The sequence below is a fragment of the Helobdella robusta genome (assembly GCF_000326865.2).
Source record: "Helobdella robusta unplaced genomic scaffold HELROscaffold_78, whole genome shotgun sequence".
NCBI lineage: Eukaryota > Metazoa > Annelida > Clitellata > Rhynchobdellida > Glossiphoniidae > Helobdella > Helobdella robusta.
Genome location: NW_008705446.1, coordinates 26,036 through 49,133, shown reverse-complemented (window position 1 = coordinate 49,133; position 23,098 = coordinate 26,036). Strand labels below are relative to the sequence as shown.

Below are 23,098 nucleotides of genomic sequence, written 5' to 3'. Positions count from 1 at the left end.
CACCAGCTTTACAAACTGAACAGGGCCATCGTCCAGTAGCTGTGGATTGGATGGGTTCACCAGTGTTCATTGCTTTGGTTTTGCTGATGTTGACTTTGAATCCATGATCGGCGAGTCTGGTGTTCCAATCTTCAAACATCTGTGCTGCATTCTGCTCAGACGTAGCTGTTAAAACGATATCATCAGCATATACTAGATTCCAAATGTCATCAGTGCGTATCGGTTTTGTGATTTCTTCCATCACAGTTATAAATAACAGTTGACTGAGAATCGAGCCTTGGTGAACTCCAACGCCGATGTCAAATGCATCTGTGTTCCCAACCGTTGCGCTGACAAGAGTCTTAGTATTCGTATACATTTTCATCACAAGTCAAACAAGATATTCTGGAATGAGTTGTCGACGTAGACTCCACCTGATTGCTTCACGGGGAACTCGATCAAATGCTTTTTCAAGGTCTACAAAAATGTGTGATAGTTGTTGATGCTTTGCGAGGTACTTCACTGGCAGTTGCCGAAGGATGTGAATGGCATCAATTGTTAATTTTCTCGCTAGAAAACCAAATTGATAATTTCCGATTGTGATGCACGACGTTAATCTTCTCTCAATGATTTTTTCGACAATTTTCAGGGAGTGTTCTAACAGACGTATGCCCCGATATGATGAACAGTTCAATGGATCACCTTTGCCTTTGTATAGCGGGACTGTCATGCTATAGTTCCATTCAGTCGGCATTGAGCAATTTCTCCAGATTTCACGGCAAAGTTGTAGTAACGTTTGGATACCTACAGTACCAGATGCTTTGATAATGTCATTTGTGAGTCCAGAGGGCCCTGCTGCCTTTCCATCCTTCATAGCTTTCAGAGCTTCTGTAAGCTCCTCTACAGTGATATCTGGAATCGGACCTTCGATGGGTGGAGCGTCAAAGTTAACATTGATGGGATTTGTTTCGTTTAACAGACGATTGAAGTATTCTCTCCACTGTAGCTTGATATCATCTTGTTCAAGAACCATCTCATTTTTGTCCTTTTTGATACAACAGGCACCAACTATGTCTTTTTTCGTACGCTTTGCTTGTTTTACTATACGATACAGAGATTTCATTTGTTCACCTTTACTTTTAGTGAGCCACTCTCTGCACTGATCTGTCCGTGCCAGTGCAACTTGACGTCTTGCATAGTTGTTCTTCTCACGGAAAATTTTATGGTCATCTACAGACTTTGATTTTTGCCATTGCTTGTATGCAACTTTCTTTTCAGCTATTGCATTTTGTACACTGTCATTCCACCACCAAGTGTCACGTTCATGCTGACGTTTTGTAGTTGCAGCGTTTATCGAAATTGTTTTGTATGTACTCTAATCTGTACTGGCTTGCGATTGGTGGTCTAACTGTGTGGCGACAATCTGTTGAAATTTTTCTCGATGAATATTGCTTTTCAGCTTCCACGTTTTGATTCTCCGAGGCATTTGTTTAGACTTATGTTTCGACAGTTCGACAACCAGGTCTGCCACAAGGAGTCTATGCTGGGCGACACATGATTCGCCAGGTATAATTTGACGTTTTTGAACAGCCTTCGGTGTGGTTGCTTGACAGCGAAGAAATCAATTTGCGTGGCTGATGGTCCATTTTTGTATGTTATGAAATGTTCCAAACTTTTTCTAAAATATGTGTTCAGTAAACAAAACCCGTGACTTTCAGCAAACTCAAGGATGCGGTTGCCATCTTCATTCTGTTTTCCATAGCCAAAACCTCCATGTACGTTGTCAAAACCATCTGTTTTCTCTCCAACATGGCCATTAAAATCGCCTCCAATCAGGATTGTTTCAGATTTTGGTATTGTTGAGATGGTGTCAGAGAATGCAGTCCAAAAGTCATTTTTCATCTCTTCTGATTCGCCTGTCTGTGGTGCGTATGCAGAAAAAATAATCATTGTTTGCTTTTCTATGCGAAGCTTGATCCACATGAGACGTGAATTAATCCTTTTAATATCCAGTACTTCTTAGGCTAGCGGTTCTCTGACAAAAATTCCAACACCATTTTTGGCCGTCTTTTGACCATTCCAGAATAGTTTATATTTTTCTTTGTCTGAGTTGACATGACAGACACCATTCGATTTCCATCGGGTTTCCTGAAGGCAGCAGATGTCAATCCTACGCTCGAGCATTTCTGCGATTTCCATGCTGCGGCCAGTCACTGATCCAACATTGAGCGTTCCAAGTCTAAGTACCATAGAGGGGCCATTCTGAATTTTTTTGCAACATCCTTCCGCTATTGCATACTTCCCAGGGATTCTTGGCACCCCTTGACCACTTAAGGCCTGCTGGGGACTAGGGGAAAAGTTTTTACATCCGGACACCCATCCTGACGACAACCACCAGTTATAAGCGGTGGGCCTAGCCTCAAAAGCACGTAAGGCAGCGTGGATGCAGTTTTATGTCATACCCAGGACGAAATCAATGGATGTTGCAAAATGTTTAATGATGTGGCTATAATTTGTTGGATGTTTTTTTATTTTTTTTAGAAATAATTGCTAGATTTCTTAGGCCTTTGGTAATACATTTTATTTTTAGAAATATTATTTAAACTTCAATTTTTTTTAAATGATCCAGGAGCCAAGCATCACAAATACATTGGTCATTCAGCTCACGTGACCAACTGCAGGTTCACCAAAGATGGCCAATCATTGTTGAGTGTGGGAGGAGCCGACCATGCTATCTTCCAATGGCAGTTCGTGAACGGTTCCAACAAAATGACCAATAAGAGTGCAGATGGTAACATAATCTCATTAGCTGGTGAGCGTATATATATATATATATATATATATATATATATATATATATATATATATATATATATATATATATATATATATATACAGTTTAATTTATTAGGTTGTTGTTGTAAGAGGATGAAATTGTTGCGATACGTGTTAGCATTGTTTAATGCTTTTTGCAATTAAGTAATATTTATCAGAGTTCGTTGTAACAATTAAGTAGTACAACGTGTCTAATAATCCATCAATGGACCGCTCTCATCTTCACTGCATATGCTTGTGCAACATGGTAGTTGATGGTTAAATGGTTGGCTGTTGGACGTTGGACGTTGGCTGTCTCGTCGCCGCTTGAATTGTAACAATGGTGGTGATGTTGTTGAAATGGATATTCATTTTGATTTGGTAATGTCTTTGTTGATGGTGATGACGATGTTGATGGCGATGATAATAGTATTGAGGTTGTTAAATACTTTTTTTACACAAGCACAACCTTCCAGCCAAGCATTTGATGACAACGACGACGACGACGATGACCCATCTTCACCATCTTCAGTGGCGTTCATTGATTCTGATATCGAAAAGGAGAACGAGAGAACGTACGAACGTGCTGTCAACAAAAAGGAAATAATGATGATGCAGAAGATGAAAAAGAGAGAAGGTTGGTCTGATGTATTGTTGTTATCATTGAAAAGATTGCTCCTTCGTTTGTTCTGCTCGTTCTTCGTGCCCACCCACACGTTCCATTCCGAGACGGTGAGACGGCGTGATGATGGAGCGGCTGGTTGGTGGTGCTTGGCAGTCATTGTGTTCTTATCTTAGTTATCACACGGAAGCTATACAACACGCTCTCACCATTATTTTCTCGTGTGTTGATTAAAATACCTTTGATTAAAACGGAAGTAAAAATTACCATTCTTCGATTTTTTGTGAAACTTTGACAATTAATCGAGCCAGTTCCGTCGAGTATCAAATGCATGTTTAAATTTGTTGAATCATGTTTATAATTTTTTAATTTTGATATTTCAATCTTTGGCAAAACAGGAGCTTATAAATGAACAACTCAGCCAACTAATCGCATTGGATCAAACAAAATCATAAGCACGTCTAAATAAATGAATATTTCAGCTCATTTATTGTAAAAATTATTGTAAAAATTATTGTAAAAATATTTAGTTGCGTAAATCGAGATAACCGATTTAAAAAATAACATTGAAAAGTCTGCATCGTAAAGAAATAACGGAAACAATTTATTTTGCAGCGGATAGCGGGAGGTGAAAGGAAATTAACAATTGATGATTGTTATCATAAATTCGGTTATTTTAATGTGTGACTACGCACAGAGGGCAAGTAATGAGGACCACACTTTGATTCATGGTTCAACACATGCTGGTTTAAATGCTGTGCAAACATGATGGCTCCCCGATTTCGTGAATGTCCATAAAATATCAAATGCCTTGTATTAAAATTGAGTGTGTTTTTTAAAAACATTGAAATAACTCTCCATAATTTTATAAATATTTTATTATTTATTTTCTCAACTATAATTTTTTAATGTGGATAGAAGCATCGAAGAGAAAAACAAAAATCACCGGTCTGGCCAATAGGAACGAAGGTGAGGCATTTAAGACAACCAATCAGCAGAATTCATTACCGGACGCAAGTCTCCGATTGGATCATGTCATCGGGTGATAAATAGTTTTTTATTCGTTCTTTTCCTTTAATCCTGCCATTTTAAATCTTCTTCAAATTTGAATGATCATATATGTTATGGGATGATTTTATGGCCAAATATACACGATCTTGTTCGAATTAATGTTATAATCTTCTAATAAACGATCAACAAACGGCAAGTATTATCCAAAGTTGAATTTAATAATCGAAACTTAATGATTAATTAAATCTGTATAAAATCTTTAAGTCAATGGTCCTAAATTGCCCAGAATTTGTAATGCCTCATGTTTTACCAAATATATTACCTAGTTATAAGTGGTACACGGCACATATGTTTGAAGATTGGAACACCAGACTCGCCGATCATGGATTCAAAGTCAACATCAGCAAAACCAAAGCAATGAACACTGGTGAACCCATCCAATCCACAGCTACTGGACGATGGCCCTGTTCAGTTTGTAAAGCTGGTGTAGGTAACAATTCAATCAAGTGTCGGCAGTGTAACCAGTGGTATCACAACCGTTGTTCAAAAATTATTGGTACTATATCTAAAGTGTCCAATTTTGTTTGTCCTGCTTGCATCAATCCACAACAACAAATTTGAAATAGCACTGTTTTTGAAGCCATTAAGGTAGAGAAAGTCACATCGTTTCATTATCTAGGGGATGTTCTGGATTGTACTGGAACAGCTGAAGCTGCCGTTCGAGCACGCATACGTGCAGCCTGAAATAAATGGCATCTCCTTGCCTCTATATTGATGCGGCGTGACATACCAGTACGATCAAGACTTTATAAATCTGGGATACGTCCGGTGTTGTTATATGGTGCGGAAACATGGCCAATGACAACCAAACTGGAACATCAACTTCAACGAACCGACATGAAAATGCTCCAATGGATGCAACTAATTATTTTGAAAGACCACATCAAATCTACCGAAATCCTGCGTCGTGCTGACTTTGATGATATAAAGGACGAATGCCGGCAACACCGTCTGCGGTGGTTTGGTCATTTCAAACGAAGTGGAAACAGAGCCATAACTTCTCTTGCAGATGTTGAAGTACCTGACACACATCCCAAAGGCCGTCCAAAGAAGTCTTGGTCGCAAACAGTCGAGGAAGGCATGAAAGCTCTAAATTTAAATGAAATGGATACAACTGATCGTCTAATTAGGCGCAAAAAAATTGATGGCAAAGAAAACAACGTCCAACCTCGGGGAACTGGGTCTCTGGACGCAAAACGAAGATTGATTGATAGTTATTAGTGGTGCGCACTGTGTACTTTTTTTTACAAAAGAAATGAGACAATTATAAATTTTTTTCTCATTCTTTTATTTGCAAAGATAAGCTGGTGGCCCGAAGCAAAACTTATTGGGCTGCCATAACAGATTAAAACTCCAATGGCAAAAGCACCAAAGCCGATATTTTGCACAACCAGTTGACATAAATCTAAAATCCAGTTTATTTGAGCTATTTTTGCGAAACCTACTGACTTTGACAAATTATATTGTTGAAGATATTTGTCAAACGTATATGAACTAACTTTTCAATAACTTTAGAAAAAGTGGATACTAAAGAAATTGGTCGGTAGTTTGATAAATTATTCCGAGAACTATTTTTATACAATGGAAAAACTCTGGTTATTTTCAAACAATCGGGATGTTTTATATAAACTGAATATTATTTATTTTTATTTTTAGCAGAAACCAAAATAACTTGAGTTATCTATGGATGTTTTTTCTTCTTATTATCATGTTTAACCAAAAGACAGTGCTCCAATATTTTAGAACGAAAAAACATCAGTGAAAAATGTGAAAGCAATATTAACATCATTAAGCTTCAATAAAGGTTTCCACTTGTGAGAAAATAAGGCATCATTTAATAAACTAATATTTTGTCGAGAGAAGTTTCTGATAAGATGGAAATACGGAAATATTAAATATCGAAATTTTATAAAATAGACATGGAAACAAAACGTGAAAACATAACATGGAGTACAAATGCTTCCAGATGACTGCAACGTTGAAAGTTTGAATTAGATATCAACCCTATATTAGAAATCAAATTTGAAAACAAGCCATATTAAACTAAATTAATCGGACAAAAGGACGTTAGACGAAATGAACATTAAACGATATGAACGGCAAGTAGATATATTGAATCTGTACTAAATTGTTCTAAGTGTTCGTTAACTGTTAGTCGTAATTAAATTTGGCATAACCACTTGATTCAGATATCGCGGCTTCGACAGTCGTCACAACGTGTTCTACCTGCCAATATGCACCAGTAACATAGTCTTCCATTCAGCTGCAGTGGGCATTGTTTACGACAAAGAACAAAAAATGCAAAGATTTTATCTCGGACACGATGATGATATATTATCACTAACTGTGCATCCAAACAAAGATATCGTTGCTTCTGGACAGGTCAGTTCAAAAATTAAACAGTTATAAAATAATTTCATTATGAGTGATGTTGATTGAGCCAATAAAGATAATTGTTTTCTCGTGTGATCAATTGCGATGCCCGAAAATAGTTGTAATCATTTTTTGTCAAGATTTTTTTGTTCTATGTGAAAAAAGCAAATTTTCTGCCCTTTAAAAATTTTATCCGTTTTTTGTTAATAGTATTTAAATATATTGTCATATTTTAATTACGGTGACATTTGTACTCTTTCATGGATAATATTTACGCTCAATATAAATAATGCTTTTAACGCTGAAAATGATTGTTATTTGACGATAACATTGTGTTCATGTATATGCTGCTTAACGATAATTGGTCTCTCATTTGTATTATTCTGAGTACCAACTGCCTTACGCACTGCGGATACGCTGTGACTTAACGCATCACACCATTTTTCTTTGCGTTTGGTGGACGAAAACTTTTTGGAATTTCAATCCAATCTCACTACAACTAAAAATTGGACATTATAATGTTACGCCAATTTGAATGGTTCCAAATAATTGTATTATTACTGTTATTTTTTTCATTCGAATGAGAACCATCGAAACGGGAATGAGAAAATGTGAATAAGAATTTTTATATCATATTACTTGATTGTAATCAATTAGAATGCACTGATACGCAACGTTAAAACACATAATCAACGTGAAACTAACATGAAACATCATTATGAAGATAGGGAAATCACCAGACATCCACGTGTGGGAGGGGACCTCCATGAAGACGGTGAGCATCTTGAAGGGAGGGCATCAGAGGGGTGTCAGCTTTCTAGATTTCACTGGTTGGCTGCTGTTGTTGCATCACGTTGTCATTTTTTTCTCCCTTGTCATTTCCTTGTCATCTTTTTAATTTTATTTCGTGGTGTTGATCTTATAATTTTTCATGTTGTAATTTTAATGGTCCTTATTATTATTATTGTTTTATTGTTGCGTAAAAGCAATTGATTGCATTTTCATTAATTTTTCTGTCAACGTTTACGTACACAGCGGCTAAATGATAAATATCCAAAAACAGAGTAAATTAGATAATTATTCTTGAGCACCTATATAAACATTCAACATCCAACATAGCTGACGGCAAGAAGTTGGCCAGCGTGGGACTTGATGATAACCACATGATCGTTGTCTGGGATTGGAGAAAAGGTGCTCAGCTGGCATCTACGAGGTTCGCATGAACGTTGTATCATATTAACCATCATCATAATTTTTGTGACAGGATTTTTAGGAATAGTAAAATACGCCAGCTACGTTTAGTAAAGAATTGATTCTGAGGTTATTAAGGTGCTAGATTACTTGGTATTTGTATTTTAGGTGCCAGATTATTCAGGTGGTGGTTTAAAACCAAGACCGGTTTCATGGTCAAGTCAATTGCCGTAAAACATTGCCATTTTAATAAAGCTCAAGCCAGGAGCTAAATGCGTTTAATAGATAATATTGGCGGTATATCCATAACGTGCGACATATCACCAACATCTTTTCATTCTCACCTCTCCAACACCATCTTATAACTAGCATCGTTATATCGCCACCAACATCACCCACGACAGAGGACATAAAGATAAGATTTACATGTTGAAGTGGAACCCTTTTGATGGTAACAAGTTGGTTACTGTTGGCAACAAACACATCAAGTTCTGGTGTCAAGCTGGTTGGTCTGAGTACATATTATGATTGTCAAAGTCTTTGTAGTTTAAGGCACAGTGGCGGATTTAGAGGGAGCTGGGGGCCCCCGTTGTGAGCATTTTTTTAATTAAAGTCAGAAAAAGGACCGTTTCATGAGTAAATTTGACCATAAATTGAACGTTCTAAGCAAAAAAATGTCGTCAGCCTTGGCCTCCATGGAAAATTTAAACATTTTCAATTTGTTGGCCCCCATCAAAGTTGTCTAGATCCTCCACTGTTTAGGCAAATATGATTGTGTAGCATTAGATGTTTAGTTGTGGATATTTATAATAATGTAGGATGTAGTTTATTTATGTGTGTTCTGTTAGTTATGTCTGTCTGTGTGCTTATGCAAATTTGTACATTTCTTGTTGTAAGTTAATTTATTGCTAGACATATTCTAGGTGTATGGATGTGCAGTGTTAGGCAGATGTCTGATTTTATTCATATATTTTGTTCAAATTCGAACCAACATGATGTTTTCATATTTAATGGGTCATATTCTAGTTTATTCTGCTAAAGCAACAGATGCACCATCCATTAGTTGCCATTATTTTCTTATAAATGCGAATATTATCTTTAATCATTTACTTTAACAATGCTTCAATTAGGAAAAATGAATTATCAACGTAACATATCACAAAACATTTAATAAAAGCTTCAGTGTGAAATTTGGCATAATTTTTTTAGAAGCATGAATCTTTTGCCATACCATGAATATCATCTTTTGCCAAACTACCTGAGCATTTTCCAGTAATTACTGCTTATGTAATTTCATACAAATGTTTTTGGTCTATGCTTAAGTCATAATCTTTTAGTGTCGGTAATTGACCTGGTATTGGCTCAAATTCTATTACATCTTTCGTTTCCCATTTATCCTGCAGCATACCATTAAGGCTAGACGTTTTACCGTCAATGTGATCAAACAAATGCCTCAAAGGCAGTTCATTCAAATGAAGCATGCAAATTATCCATTGCAAGGGCCTCGGAATTTTTTTTCAAATAGACTTATGACACCACTAAATTTTCCTGTATTCGTTACTATTCCATTGCATCCAATAGCTAGGAGATCATCTGTTTCAATATTTTTAAAAAGTGCGTTATCCGACGTTTCAATGCTTTTAGTTGTTCCTTGTAATGGCGTCACATAACCTAAACAAATGGAATCCGGTTCTTCAATGACAGATAAATGTTCTTCACTAACTACATGCCTGTACCTTTTGATTCCGTTTGTAACTATTTTCAGTGTTTCTATCTTTTTGTCCATCAAAAAATAAAGCATGTAAATTCAGTTGCATTTCATTTTTCATAAGGACTTCACGTGTTTTCTTTCCTTATCTTCGCAGTTTCGATTTATCAATCACGACATCCGACAAAAGTTCGTGTAAAACTGCTGAAGCAATTGCAGCACCAGCTCTATCAGACACTCCATAACGGTCACATATTTGCAACAACAACAGTAAACTTCTGATGCATTTCTTATTTTCCATGGTTCCTTGATTGGGTGTTATTAGTATCACTTTTCTGGCATTTAATTGTTGATGCATATTTCCGTGTTAACTTTTTTTGTAAAGTTTTAGTCCGATTGCTATTAATATCACTAATTCTCATTTTTCTTTCACCTCTTTGATCAACTAAAAATGCATGCTTTTTTTGGAAATTTTGACTTCTCAAACACAATTGCACTGACCTAATATCTTATATTTGCAAAAACAAATATCAAATATGAATTCACTTTGCTAAAAGAATTCAACTTTTTTTTCGTTTAACAACTTTTTTAATGATTTAACAATATTTTAAATGATATGCTTTAAGAAGCAGAATAATTCTAATGTGCGAAAGTACAGGAATTGATGCTTTTTTTTCTATACTCCTTCAACTTTGAAACAGAGGAATCATCGATAATGAAAACACGTATAAGTGTTATATTGGACGAATTTGAAGATTGTAAAACTAATTAAATGAGCGTTAATTATTCACTTTGAACAAACAGGAATCTACAAAGTAGAGTAGAGACACAGTATGTTGAGCATCTGGCCACATGCACAACATATTAATTCAAAAACCGAAGATGGTATAGAAATACCGAAAAAAGTTTTTTTTGTTCTATCATGCATAAAATAAACAAAAATTTTGGTTTTGAACTCAAGAAACTTGAGAATGATTTACGATCAACCGTTAGAAAAATCGAAAAGTTAAACAGGAAGTTAACTAACGCCGAACATGCTGTGAATATATCTATCATTTACATACATATATATATATATATATATATATATATATATATATAGAAAAACGCATAATCGATCATTATCATAGTGTTTGGTGTTAATTTATTTCGCAATTTATATACAATGCCAATAACTTTGTATAATTTACTGATGACTATATTTATGTGTTGAGTCCAATTTAAATCACTTTGTATAATAGTTTCATGATATTTTGTGTAATGAACACGAGGTAGCGCAGTATTCCCAATTCTTATTGTTAAACTTTCAAATATGTTGTTGTTAGTCTTAATTTTGGGTCCGAAAATTATTTTTTATACATTTAAAACCGTTTTGTTCAATTTAAAATAATCATAATATTTTACAAGCTCTGCATCCATTTCTCTAAACAACACTTTGGATTCTTACCAGACAAAAATATATTGGTGTCATCTGCAAATAGTACCGCAGTACAACGATCGGACACGAGAATAACATCATTCACGAACAGAATGAAAAATAATAGTTTCAAGATTGACCCTTGGGGGACACCAGTTTTAATAAGTGACAATGAGGATTCAATATTTTCGACGGAAACAAACTGTTTTCAATCATGTAAATATGATCTGAACCATTTAGAAGCTATTAGACAACTTCTATAAAAGGATTTTGTGATCAATGACATCAAAGTCCTTTTTTAAATCAATGAAAATCTTTAACGTAAACAGTTTGGATTCAAACTCATTTAATAGAGATCTATATAAATCTGCAATTGCTAACTCTGCTGAAGATTTTGGTATCAAGCCATACTGAGATTTATTAATTACATTAAATTTGATTAAAAATTACCACATTTTTACAAACATGAGTTTTCAAAAACTTTTGAAAAGATAGGTAACATAGAAATTGGCCTATAATTTTCAAAACACTTCGAGTCGCCACCTTTGAAAATTGGCAAAACTTTGGCTATTTTAAGTTTATCAGGAAAAGATCCAATTTTAATTGATTTATTGAATAATGCAGACAACGGTAAGGCAGAAAAAATAAAGATTTTTAAAAATAAAAGTTTTTATGCTGTAAGCTTGCTATTTTCAATCGTTTTTTTACCGATAATTTTTGATTTTGGTTTATTTTGTTGATCGTAGTTTGGAAGCTGTTTGGAACCTGACTTCCATCCCCCATATATATGTAAATAATTTATTCAGCCTAAGCTAGGAGAAACCAAAAGCTCTTACGAGCTTGTATGGTTCACCCTAAACCCGAAGTGAAAAGAAAAAACACAAGTTAAATTAGATAAAATGTCCAGATTAATTAAAATACAAACTAAACGAAGCATAGACAAAATGAAGCATAATGAAGTACGCCCACACACACACACCCATACCTACATCAGCATGAAACATTGAAAGTCAATATTAGTTGAAAGATCAAAAATAAAAAATAAACTATAAGACCTTAATTATAATAATGTATAATAAAAAATAATAAACAACAATAAGATCAGCAGGGAAAAAGTTATTAACAACTGGATCATTATCATTTCATTAATCTCATTTTTTAAATTTTCAAAATTCACCTTTATAACATTTTCTAAACCGGAAACTCATTTCAAATCTTTACTGACAAATAAACGACATTTGTCAATCCACTTAATTTAAAACTCTTCAAAACTGCTATAATGTCCACCAATTTATCTTTTTTATTTGTACTGTGTAAAATCAATTTTTCATTAATATCCTGTTTATTATTCTCCCATTCAGTTTTCAAGCATTTTAAGGCACTAACCACCTCTTCTTGCGAATAGAATTCTTTAATTAAATTACGACAACTTTCTAGAAACTAAATTGTCAGAAAGTTAAAAAAAATTGCGAGAGCGAATATAATACAACCGTAAGTACAGCATCGAACCTTTGATTGTATTTAATTTTTGATGCAAGTCAATGTGACATGAGATGTCTGAGCTAATTTGACAACCAAATAATATTACTTAATTACCATTATCGAGTCATTTCATCCAGCTACCTAATAGTATCATGTTTCATATAACAGTATTTGTAATTATCAACATCAACAAACACACACAAAATGACATCTTATTAAAATGACACCAGGCAATGGCTTCAATTCAAATCGTGGTGTGTTTGGTAATGTATCTCAACAAGAAACAGTTCTTTGTGTGGCTTACGGAAACAATGCTGAAAGTTGTTTCAGTGCCGGAAACTCTGGTTTGATACATTGTTGGGGCAACAACATTTTGCTGAAAGTCATCCAAGGTCACCAGGGACCTGTGTTCTCAATGTACTCCAGCGATGGTGTTAGTGATTAGTATGGCTTATGTTAAGTTTTTTCATAATAATGGGTATTTTGGTTCATCAGATATTTACATATAATAATCATTTTCAATTTTAATATAGTTTTTTAATTGTTTTAATTTATCAATTCAACTATTTATATGGAGCTTCACTAAAAATAACATCACAAGTTTCTTTGCTCAATTGTTTTTTATATGTATGTTTTCCTAAATAATTTGAGGGTTTTCAAATGTTTTTTCCTAAAAAAATGACAAAACAAATGAAAAAGATATTCTTAAGTCCGCCTTCAGAGAAATGCAGAGTTTATTTTCGACTTATCTTTACGGAATGTTGAATATAAAAGAACAGGTTGAATCAATGAACTTGACAAACGTTAAAAAATGGCGAAATTTTTAAAACCTATTTCTAGACATATTGGAGAAACCGACTAAAGATTTAATTTGCTCAAACGCATTTGATGATGCTTCTTGAACGTGTACGTAAAGTTTTAACTGTGTAGATTTTCGCTGAGCGGCATTCGAATACCACGCCACGCGGTTTTCATCCGTTTTCACATACGATTAGCCACCCGAGAAACTTTCACCTCGGCGGACTCTTTCCTGACCGGGAGCCGCCACAATAGACCTTTTCAGGGTCTGAAAACACGGGCCGGGCGCCCCTCTTGTTGACTAGAGACTCCGGTCTCGTCAACTTTCGGCAAGTTTTCTTCAACATTCATTGTTTCAGACAAATAGTTGAGCCAAGCCAAAATTTTAAGTATATACTTCTTTTATTTAATAAAAACAAAACTATAAAAATCAAATCTCTGTCTTTATATACAAAATAACAATAATAATATTCAAAATCGCAATATATTAAAATTAACACGCAAACTATAGGCTAAAATCCGAGCGACTAAAATCAAGAGCTAAAAATCAAGAGTGCAAAACCTAAAAACCAAGAGCGAAATCAAGATAGTTTGTATATCAACTCGCTGCCTTAGATGTTTCGATTGCCTTATCTACATAACAACCTTTTATACTAAATCTATACACCTTTTTATACTCCTTTCTATATCCCCATACACAGAACAACAAAGCAAATAACACAATGAACATACATAGAAATGTTTATTTAAATATATAAATATATACAGGCGGCAAACTTCAAAACGCAATCATCATCATGTACATATAGTACATATGTAATGATTGTCGAAAAAAGCTTTTATGTTAAAATGCGCATAAATATTCAAGCGAAAATGTAAAAAACGAATAAAAATTTTGTTTATGAGGTGAACAAACTTGATGATGAACTTAAGTTCGTCGTACAAAAAATTGAAAAGCTATATATATATATATATATTATATATATATATATATATTTTACAATATTCTATAAATTCTATATATATATATATAAGCATATATATATATATATATATATATATATATATATATATATATGCTTTTATATTTATTTGCTTATTTATTTAGAAATATATACATTTTATTACTAAATTTTGTTGTTAAATTTGATCAGTATATCAGTATTTAGACTGACAAATGATAAAAAACAACACCAATCACCCAGCTGACGTTTGTGACTGGTGGCAAAGACGGCACAGTGATTACGTGGACCAATCAGTTCGTGGACAGGCATCACGTGGTCGTCATCGATTCTTCCACATTCAACGGCAACCATAACAAACACAATTTGGCGTCATCGTCCAATCGAACCAGCGTCCAGTCAAATACGAGATGCATCAAATCAGCGGTGATTGGTGGAAATGGAAGCTTGTTGTTAGTAGGTACCAAAGAGTCTGAAGTTGTTGAGCTCAACATCAGCAGTAACCAGATTCATATTATCGAACAGGTTTGATCACTGTTATGTGGCTATAATTCATATATGCGATAAGATGTATGTTTTAGATGTGTATATTTGTGTGCTTCATGGTAACGTAAGTCATTGTACGATATCGCTATATAAGTTATCTGGTATTTCAGGTTATGTAGTACAAATCACAACTCTCGCCGATGGTTTTTGTTTTTATAACATGAAATTACAATCATGTTTATTAATGAGGACGTGCTTTGCGATTGTTGTGAATTTCAAGCCGTAACTAGAATTAAATACGTTTTTGTCTCTCCAATGTTGATGACGAATTTAATCTCAGAGTATTTTACTTGGTATCAATCATATTGTTATCATTGATGTTTTAAAAACCAAACCTTAGGTCACTCAACTTAACAACGTTGCATAATTAATTTCTATATCGTCGATCCACAATATGACCAACACCGTCACCCAGGGACATGGTGAGGGAGAAATGTGGGGGCTGGCTACCCACCCAAACAAGATGTACTTTGCTACTGTTAGTGACGACTGCACACTGAGACTCTGGAGTGTTGGTGGGTTGGTCTCGATGGTCATCGTTAATAATCGTCAATATAACTATGTAACATCTGATTGGTCATTTTTTAATCATTTTGTCCTTATTTTCAATAACATTTTTGTCAGAAATTTTTTTATTTCACTTTCATTCTCATTAACCTAACACATCATCGCCATCTTCGTCACCAATTTCATAATGACGAATTTATTGTTTTCATAACCACGGCGTAATGTACTCGGCATCGCCTTCTTCCTACTTGTCATCATTTTCACTTATATCATCATTTTTAAGTTACTATATTTCATGATCTGTATGTAAAGACTACATATTTTAAAGTAATTTATCCAACAACATTTTACATGGTCCATAAAAACTGGCGTGTATGTCCGAACATCAGGTGCCAGTGGGCCGACGCTGGCGCTGATGAAGTACTTGGATCGACCATCGAGATGTATTGCATTCTCCAGCGATGGAGGGCTGCTTGTTGCTGGCATGACCGATGGTTTGTGTGTGTACGTGTGTGTGTGTGTGTACGTGTGTGTGTTTACGTGTGTGTTTGTGTGCCTGTGTGTATGTTCAAGTGTGAATTCGTGTTTTTACGCGTCTGAGTGTTCTGTTCCAGTAAATGGTGAATCGCAATGACAAGTGAATGATTGGTTGTGAATGGAATGAGTAGACAAATAAATGTTGGTTTGTATTGCGGTGAATTAATGTATTTCATCGTAAAATATATTCGGTTTGGTGAACTTTATCAACCCTATCGCTGATAGATTTTTAACGTTATGGTCAATGAATGGTCAATGAGTGATGTTAACTATGGCGATAAATTTGTAATCAGCATCGGATAAATTGATAGCATCTTAACAACCTTAACACGCGGTAGGTAGTTTTGTAATCTTCAACTCGACGACGTTAACCGAAAAAATGAAAGTCCACAAACGAAAACAGAACATATCCGATATGAAGTTCTCACCAGGTTCAACATGTGCTTGCGTGGATGATGTTGTGCCGATGTTGTCGTGCGTGTCGATGGTGTAAAGGAAATGTCGGTGTTTTAAAAATAGTTGGATATATTGAAGGTTTAGAGTGAAATTGCAATAAAGGTGGTCAAATGTGGGAGCTGAATGTGTAAGTGTTTATTTGTCATTCGTTGTACGTTAATTTCGTTAAAGAACTGTTTTATCACAATTTTTTTATTATGTAATTTATTTTCACTTTCCTGCGTATTTTTATTACTGGATTTTTTTTTATAACATTTGTAAATATATGTAATATTTAATATTTTAAATTTAAATATATTTAGCACTGTCTTTTGGACTTTTAATTTGTACATATATTTAAATCGTTTCATCCTACATATCGTACCTTTGAGTATTTTTTATATATCATTTGTATACATATTTTATTTTAAAATCCTGAACGGTTTTATCACATTTGTATATATCTATAGATGGCTATACCAAGAACTGGCTTTAAAAAGTACTACAGGTGTACGTATACAATACAATACAATACAATACTGGTTACGATAACACCTATATTAAAGGCTAAAGTTAAAATTCTAATTGAAAATTGTGGGAAATTCAAGTTTTAAAATTATTAAATTTTTACAAAACGGACAATTGTGAAGTAGAAAAAGGAATTCAAAAGAAGTTCTCGAACCTTTTTACGAATGTTGCAGCAAAAATTAATCCAAAAACGTGGCAAAAACTCGAAAAAACTAAAAAAAAATAGTAATATTTGTCTCTGTTTTACTTTATATTGCTAAATTAGCTTTTAGTATATCTATATTTATGTAACTTGAATAAGGCGCAATACTTCGAAATAATTCCTTAATAAATTTATTATGCATGCAATTATATTATGCACAATTTTCCGATAGCTAGTATCGGAAAATTTTTTCTATACAAACGCGCTAATTACCCATCACAACTCTTGGAAATGCATTTTATAATGCGTAGACCTATATATTTAGTCTATATATTATGGTTTTCATTACCCGCGATGGATTTATTTCATTGCATTACTAAGCTGACACGACGGTTGTTTGTATGTATACACGAACAGACCCTGGTGCTTACTTAGCAGTAGCCTCCCACGACAACTTTGTTGACATCTACAATGCGTCGACGTGTCAACTGGTGGGTGTGTGCAAAGGTGCATCCAGTTACGTAACACATTTGGATTGGAATGATGACGGTTAGCTGGCTGAATGCTGCTTTACAATTTTGCAGTTTTTTTTCATTTAAGTGTTTTGCCTCGTTGAATCACATGCCTGACATTTGAAATTGCATCATACTTTTTCATTAAAATTATCTTTGTCGTTTTTGTTTATTATTGTCTTCTCTGTTAATGCCACTAATAATACTTTAGGTTAACAATTAATGAAATTTTATAAATATAGTACATGATGATTTTGATAGGAAGTGTACTTCAAGTGAACACGGGAGCTAGGGAGCACCTCTTCTACCAAGCCCCCCGAGGAAACAGAATCACTCCAACCCTGACAGACATTGAGAACTTTGTTTGGTCGACGTTCACCGGGGTGTTGGGGCCCATGTGTGCCGGAATTTGGTCGCCTTATAGTGACGTCACCGATGTAAACAGTTCCAGTTTGACTAGGGACAAGCGATATTTGGTGACTGGTGACGATTTGGGACTCGTCAAGTTGTTCAATTTCCCAGCAAAGGTTGTTTGCTAATTTGTTGCTAATCTTGTATTTGCTGATTTAGTGCGTTCTATTTAATCAATTTAATTAAATAAGTTAGTAATCTGTGAGCAATGATTCTTGACTTACTTTTTTTTTTCATTGACTTACTTTCGGCTTTGTCCGTTCTTCAAAAACAAATGAAAAAACTTTTTATTTTATTGAACTTGAGAGAAAAAGAATAAATTAAATAAATTTAAAATATAATCGATCAAATAACATTTACTTTGTAAAAAATGTATTTGATAATATTTTTTAAAATGTGAGATTCTGTTTGAGTAAAGGAGTAACCACACAGTAGCACAGCGTCACGTACCACGTTGTTTACTAACTAATCAATATTTTCTAAAAATGTTTACAAAGTAAATGCTATTTCGTTTCTCAAATTAAAAACTTATTTTATTTTTTTTAGTGCAATTAAAAAACACTTAAAAAGTTTTTTTAATTTGTTTTTGTTCTTCTGTAGTAGTTTTTATTTTTTGTGTATTAACTCATGTCTTGTTATAGTAAAACAAATAAAGAGCAGGCAAGCAGTGGATGTTAATTTGATGACTAATAAATTTGTCAACTCTACTGCATGGCAGCTAAAGAATAACAAGCACAAGAGGTACATGGGCCACAGCGCTCACGTGACCAACGTCAGATGGATGTGTGATGGTCGCACGCTCATTTCCATTGGTGGTGATGATGCCTCAATATTAATCTGGAAGCTGATCGGAGGACCAGAACAGGTTCAACTTGAACCGGTTGCAGGTCGCGAAAACAGGTCAATGAATGGAGTGACTAATGAGCCAGGTCGGAGTGCAAAGGTCAGGTGCGTTGGACTTGTTAATTCTGTTTGTTCAGGTAATTGTCTTAAAAATAAATGTGAAACGTTCTAATGTTTAATTTTTTTATTTGCTTAAAAATTGTTTTTTTTACATAAATGCATTGAAAACAAGAGCCTAATATTCACACTACACAACGACGTACATGCACGTTTGTTTACGCAAGCAATGCGTCATACTCAGAACCTGCTTTTTGTTTTGCTGTCTGGCTGTCTAGCTTTTAAACCTGGTCATCTCGCAATGACAACTTGGGACAGGGTACACGCACGGGCAAATATTTAATTGCCATTTACAATTTATTTTCTGCATCATTTGATCGCACATACATGCACGCACTCGCACACGCGCACAAGCATACGCATTGTTCTACTTCTAACTCCTCTACTCTTACTTTTGGAGTACCTCAGGTTCTATCCTTGGCTCTCTTCTATTTATCTTCAATACTTCTGAACTACCTCGTATTATTAATAATTATTCTTTCACTAGTCAACTTTCACGAGTCATTCTTATATTTATACGTCTTTTCCTCCATCTCCATCTAATCTCAATAGTGTTCTTCATAATCTATCTCTATGTTTTTCTTCAATTATCGCTTGGTCTGACTCTATGTGTCTTAAATTTAATCCTTCTTAATTTGAATTTATTTGTTTTAATAAAACTAAACGCTCTTTTGCTAATTCTTCTATTATCTTACCTGATTCTAAAACTCTTGATGTTTCTCATGAGTTTCGTAGTCTAGGTTTTATCTTTGATTCTAGCATGTTTCTTTCTTCTCAGATTAATAGTGTTGCTAGATGTTTTTATTTTCATTTACGTAGAATAAAAAATCTTTTGCATTTTCTTGACGATCTTACTTTTCTTCCTCTTGTTACTTCGTTAGTCTTATCTAGGATTGATTAATGTAACTCGCTATACTATGGTCTTCCTGATTCTACACTCTATCCCTTAAGTAAAGCTTTTAACTCTGTTGCTCGTCTAGTTGCTCATGCCCCTTTCTTTTTCTCATATATCTCCATATCTTGTTCTTTTGCACAGGTGACCTATAAAATATAGAATCTTTTTTAAATTTTGCATATTAATGTTTAAGTCTCAATCTAAATTATTTCTTAAGTACTTATCACATATATTTATTGGACCTAAACACCCCGGTTACGATCATCTTCTTGTTCTCACTTCTTTTTAACTCATGTTAAACACTCTTTTGCTAAATCTGCATTCTTTTTTGGCCCTTTTTTGGAACTCTCTACCTCCTTCTCTGACTACTTTTCCATCACTTACGAAGTTCAGAGAGGATCTCAAGACCCATCTGTTTGCAAAATTCACTGAGGAGCGCTGTTGAACAGCGCGGAAATAGCGCTTTATAAACTAATTGATTGATCGATCGATTGGTTGGTTGGTTGATTGATTGATTGATTATCGATCATTTTCAAATTAAACTCGAGACCGTTTTCCTTTTATCCTTTCTCCGTAAAAAATAATACCAACGTGAAAACTAGCAAAGACCAACCGTCGACTTCATTACTGAATTTTCATCAAGTTATTAAATTTTGTGAAGCGCTTATGAGAAGTTCATTTAAAAAGCGCTGTATAAATGCTAATAATAATAATTCTATGCTAAAAATACAAAATTTAGATATAATACAAATATTAAGATCATAAATGTACAGTGCAAAAAAATAAAAAGACATTAAATTAACAAAATATTGATTAGCGGGCAATTCAAATGTCCTTCAAGTCAGTTACACGAGTAAATGCTCATCTGACCTGAGATGAAATCATGCTGTTTCATATCGTTCTGAACATTCCTTTCATTTATTCATTACAGACCTCGTTGTAGGTTGATCTTATATAAAGTAACATTTCAAATAGACTGCTGAAGATAAATGATCTGATGTACTAATTTTTTTTTTGCTCTGTGCTTTCGCTATGACCATTTAAACCGATTCATTTGTTGGCGCCGTTAATGTACGCTGGTGTTTTCAATCTAATATCTCAATTATCTCGATCGATTTCTAAAAGGCAACCACCATGTTAACCTTACATGCATGCATATAGGCAGAGATTCCCATCATATTCTATGTGGCATCATCAAAGATAACAACACCAACACAGGTCGTCCTTGAATGAAGACCTGCGATCTAATGTATCGTCATCACCGTCACGCAATCGTCATCACCAGGCCATCCAAAGTGAAGATTCCAACAGTGATGGCAGTGATGAGGGTGAGGATAATATTCCAGGTGGTTATGATAGTGATGTCGAGCGGGAGGCCAAGATCGATTATGTGCCCAAGTTCAATATCGATCCGCTGAGAGACAAGCAGGTGGCTTCAAATGTTGGTAGCGGCGAGAATGATGGAGGTGGTGGTGGTGATAACGGAGGAGGAATTGCACTTAATAAGGAAAACACAGTTGTCGATAGGTAGGTAGTGTCTGTTGTCGTTCTTGTTGTTGCCTTTGCTATTATTTCTTGAAGAAAACATTAATTATTATTATCTAATGATCATGAAAATCATTATTATTATGAACGTTGTTTTGCAAATATCTTTGTAACCCTTTTTCTCATTACTTTTATTATTACTTTCATGTTTAGTTTTGTTTAAGATGTTTATTTCGACTTTCTTGTTGACTTTACTGCAGTGTCAAGTTTTTATTCAGTCGACGAATTGAAAACAAAAACTTTTCAACCCCTGAAAAAAACGATCTCAAAATTGACAGCAATGAAATAAAAGTAGATTTTTATTTAAATTTTATTTAAATGATTCGTCAGTTTTATCAACATATGCATGTTCAAATAATTTACTTACCTCATTTTTCTACCTACCACGCAAGCACACACCAAAACACACCCACCACACGCACCACATTTCACAAGCCATTACTTCTCTCACGCCATCACACTTACTACATTTTCTCTTCTCGCCACAACAAAACACAACAAAAGGGCCTTCAATTGAAGTTGGTGTATGGCTACAGGGGAATGGACACACGCAACAATCTGCATTATTTGGATCATGCCGGTGCTGAGATTGTTTACCACACGGCCGCTACTGTCGTTGTCGTTGATGTGGCAACTGGTCAGTTGTTGTCGTCTCTGTTGTCCCAGTTGTTATTGTCACCGTTGTTGTTTGTTGTTGTTGCTGCTGCTGTTAATGTTATTGCTGTATTAAAGTGCTCATTTGTCGCTTTCCCGTTTTTCGCATTTCCATTGCTTGTGGTTTTAATGAGAATGTACAAATCAGAAAAAATTCTCATAATTCTAATTTAAAATTTTGTAATAAATTTTACTCATTTCTGTGTTCAGGTTGTCAACGATTCTATCTTGGTCATTCTGATGACATCATAAGCTTGGCAACCAATCAGAATCCTCGTTACAAAGGCATCGTTGCAACGGGTGATATCGGTCAACGACCTACCATCCACGTATGGCATAGCAAAACCATGTCAACAAATTCGGTGTTGAGTGGCGTGTTGAAAGGGGGAGTGGTCAGTGTAGACTTTTCATGCGGGGGGAAATTGCTGGTGGCCGTGGGGTTGGATGAGGAACACACTATCGTCGTATACAACTGGGTTGAAGGTGAGATTTTTTTGGTTTTTTCATCTCTTGGCTGTTTTTGCTGGTTGCTGGATTCTATGATAATGAAAATTGTAATAACTTTAGTTGGATGTTTTTATAACTAAAGTGGGTTAGATTGTGATTTATTTATTATCAAATGACTGCTATCATTAATTACCGTGGTCGCAGCCTGTCATACAAGTGCGACAATCCGAGCGCTATAGTTTGACTTCTATATTTATATTAACTAGGAATGCGGTGTCTCCGAATCTGGATATTCGGATTGGGGTCGAAGCCCCGAAATCCGAAGAGTTTTGGATTCACAAAATACAACGCCATAGATTCAGTAAAACCTTGAATAAGTTTACAAAAATAATTTAATTGAATATTTTTAGTTACTAACTGGAAAAAATTTATTTAACTGTTTTGAATCACGTGTTAACTTTTTCAATTTAAGTTAGTATTTGCAGCCAAATCAAGCATCTCTCTTTTCTAAGTATGTGATAAAACGGCGTGGGTTTAAAAATAAAGCATCAAATTGTTAATT

At 34.6% G+C, this 23,098-nt stretch overlaps 4 protein-coding genes across 4 annotated transcripts; 2 read left to right on the top strand and 2 right to left on the bottom strand.

Moving 5' to 3' along the window:
• Nucleotides 1-1,998: 1,998 nt before the first annotated feature.
• On the bottom strand, nucleotides 1,999-2,777 carry HELRODRAFT_181953 (hypothetical protein; the record flags this gene model as incomplete). The annotated part of the gene is made up of 2 exons (XM_009031726.1): nucleotides 1,999-2,326; nucleotides 2,656-2,777. The coding sequence occupies 2 exons, from the start codon at nucleotides 2,775-2,777 to the stop codon at nucleotides 1,999-2,001; spliced, it is 450 nt and encodes a 149-aa protein (XP_009029974.1).
• A 239-nt stretch (nucleotides 2,778-3,016) lies between these two features.
• On the bottom strand, nucleotides 3,017-3,575 carry HELRODRAFT_181952 (hypothetical protein; the record flags this gene model as incomplete). The annotated part of the gene is made up of 2 exons (XM_009031725.1): nucleotides 3,017-3,181; nucleotides 3,243-3,575. 2 exons carry the CDS (start codon nucleotides 3,573-3,575, stop codon nucleotides 3,017-3,019), a joined length of 498 nt encoding a protein of 165 aa, XP_009029973.1.
• Nucleotides 3,576-6,431: 2,856 nt separating this feature from the next.
• Nucleotides 6,432-8,578, top strand: HELRODRAFT_181951 (hypothetical protein; the record flags this gene model as incomplete). Its single annotated transcript, XM_009031724.1, has 5 exons — nucleotides 6,432-6,463; nucleotides 6,676-6,868; nucleotides 7,584-7,689; nucleotides 7,979-8,072; nucleotides 8,455-8,578. 5 exons carry the CDS (start codon nucleotides 6,432-6,434, stop codon nucleotides 8,576-8,578), a joined length of 549 nt encoding a protein of 182 aa, XP_009029972.1.
• Nucleotides 8,579-12,877: 4,299 nt separating this feature from the next.
• Nucleotides 12,878-22,909, top strand: HELRODRAFT_181950 (hypothetical protein; the record flags this gene model as incomplete). The annotated part of the gene is made up of 14 exons (XM_009031723.1): nucleotides 12,878-13,088; nucleotides 13,357-13,436; nucleotides 14,661-14,942; nucleotides 15,379-15,478; nucleotides 15,860-15,964; nucleotides 16,346-16,438; nucleotides 17,530-17,661; nucleotides 17,886-18,151; nucleotides 18,754-18,978; nucleotides 21,176-21,417; nucleotides 21,636-21,726; nucleotides 21,940-22,072; nucleotides 22,300-22,572; nucleotides 22,803-22,909. 14 exons carry the CDS (start codon nucleotides 12,878-12,880, stop codon nucleotides 22,907-22,909), a joined length of 2,340 nt encoding a protein of 779 aa, XP_009029971.1.
• Nucleotides 22,910-23,098: the final 189 nt, after the last annotated feature.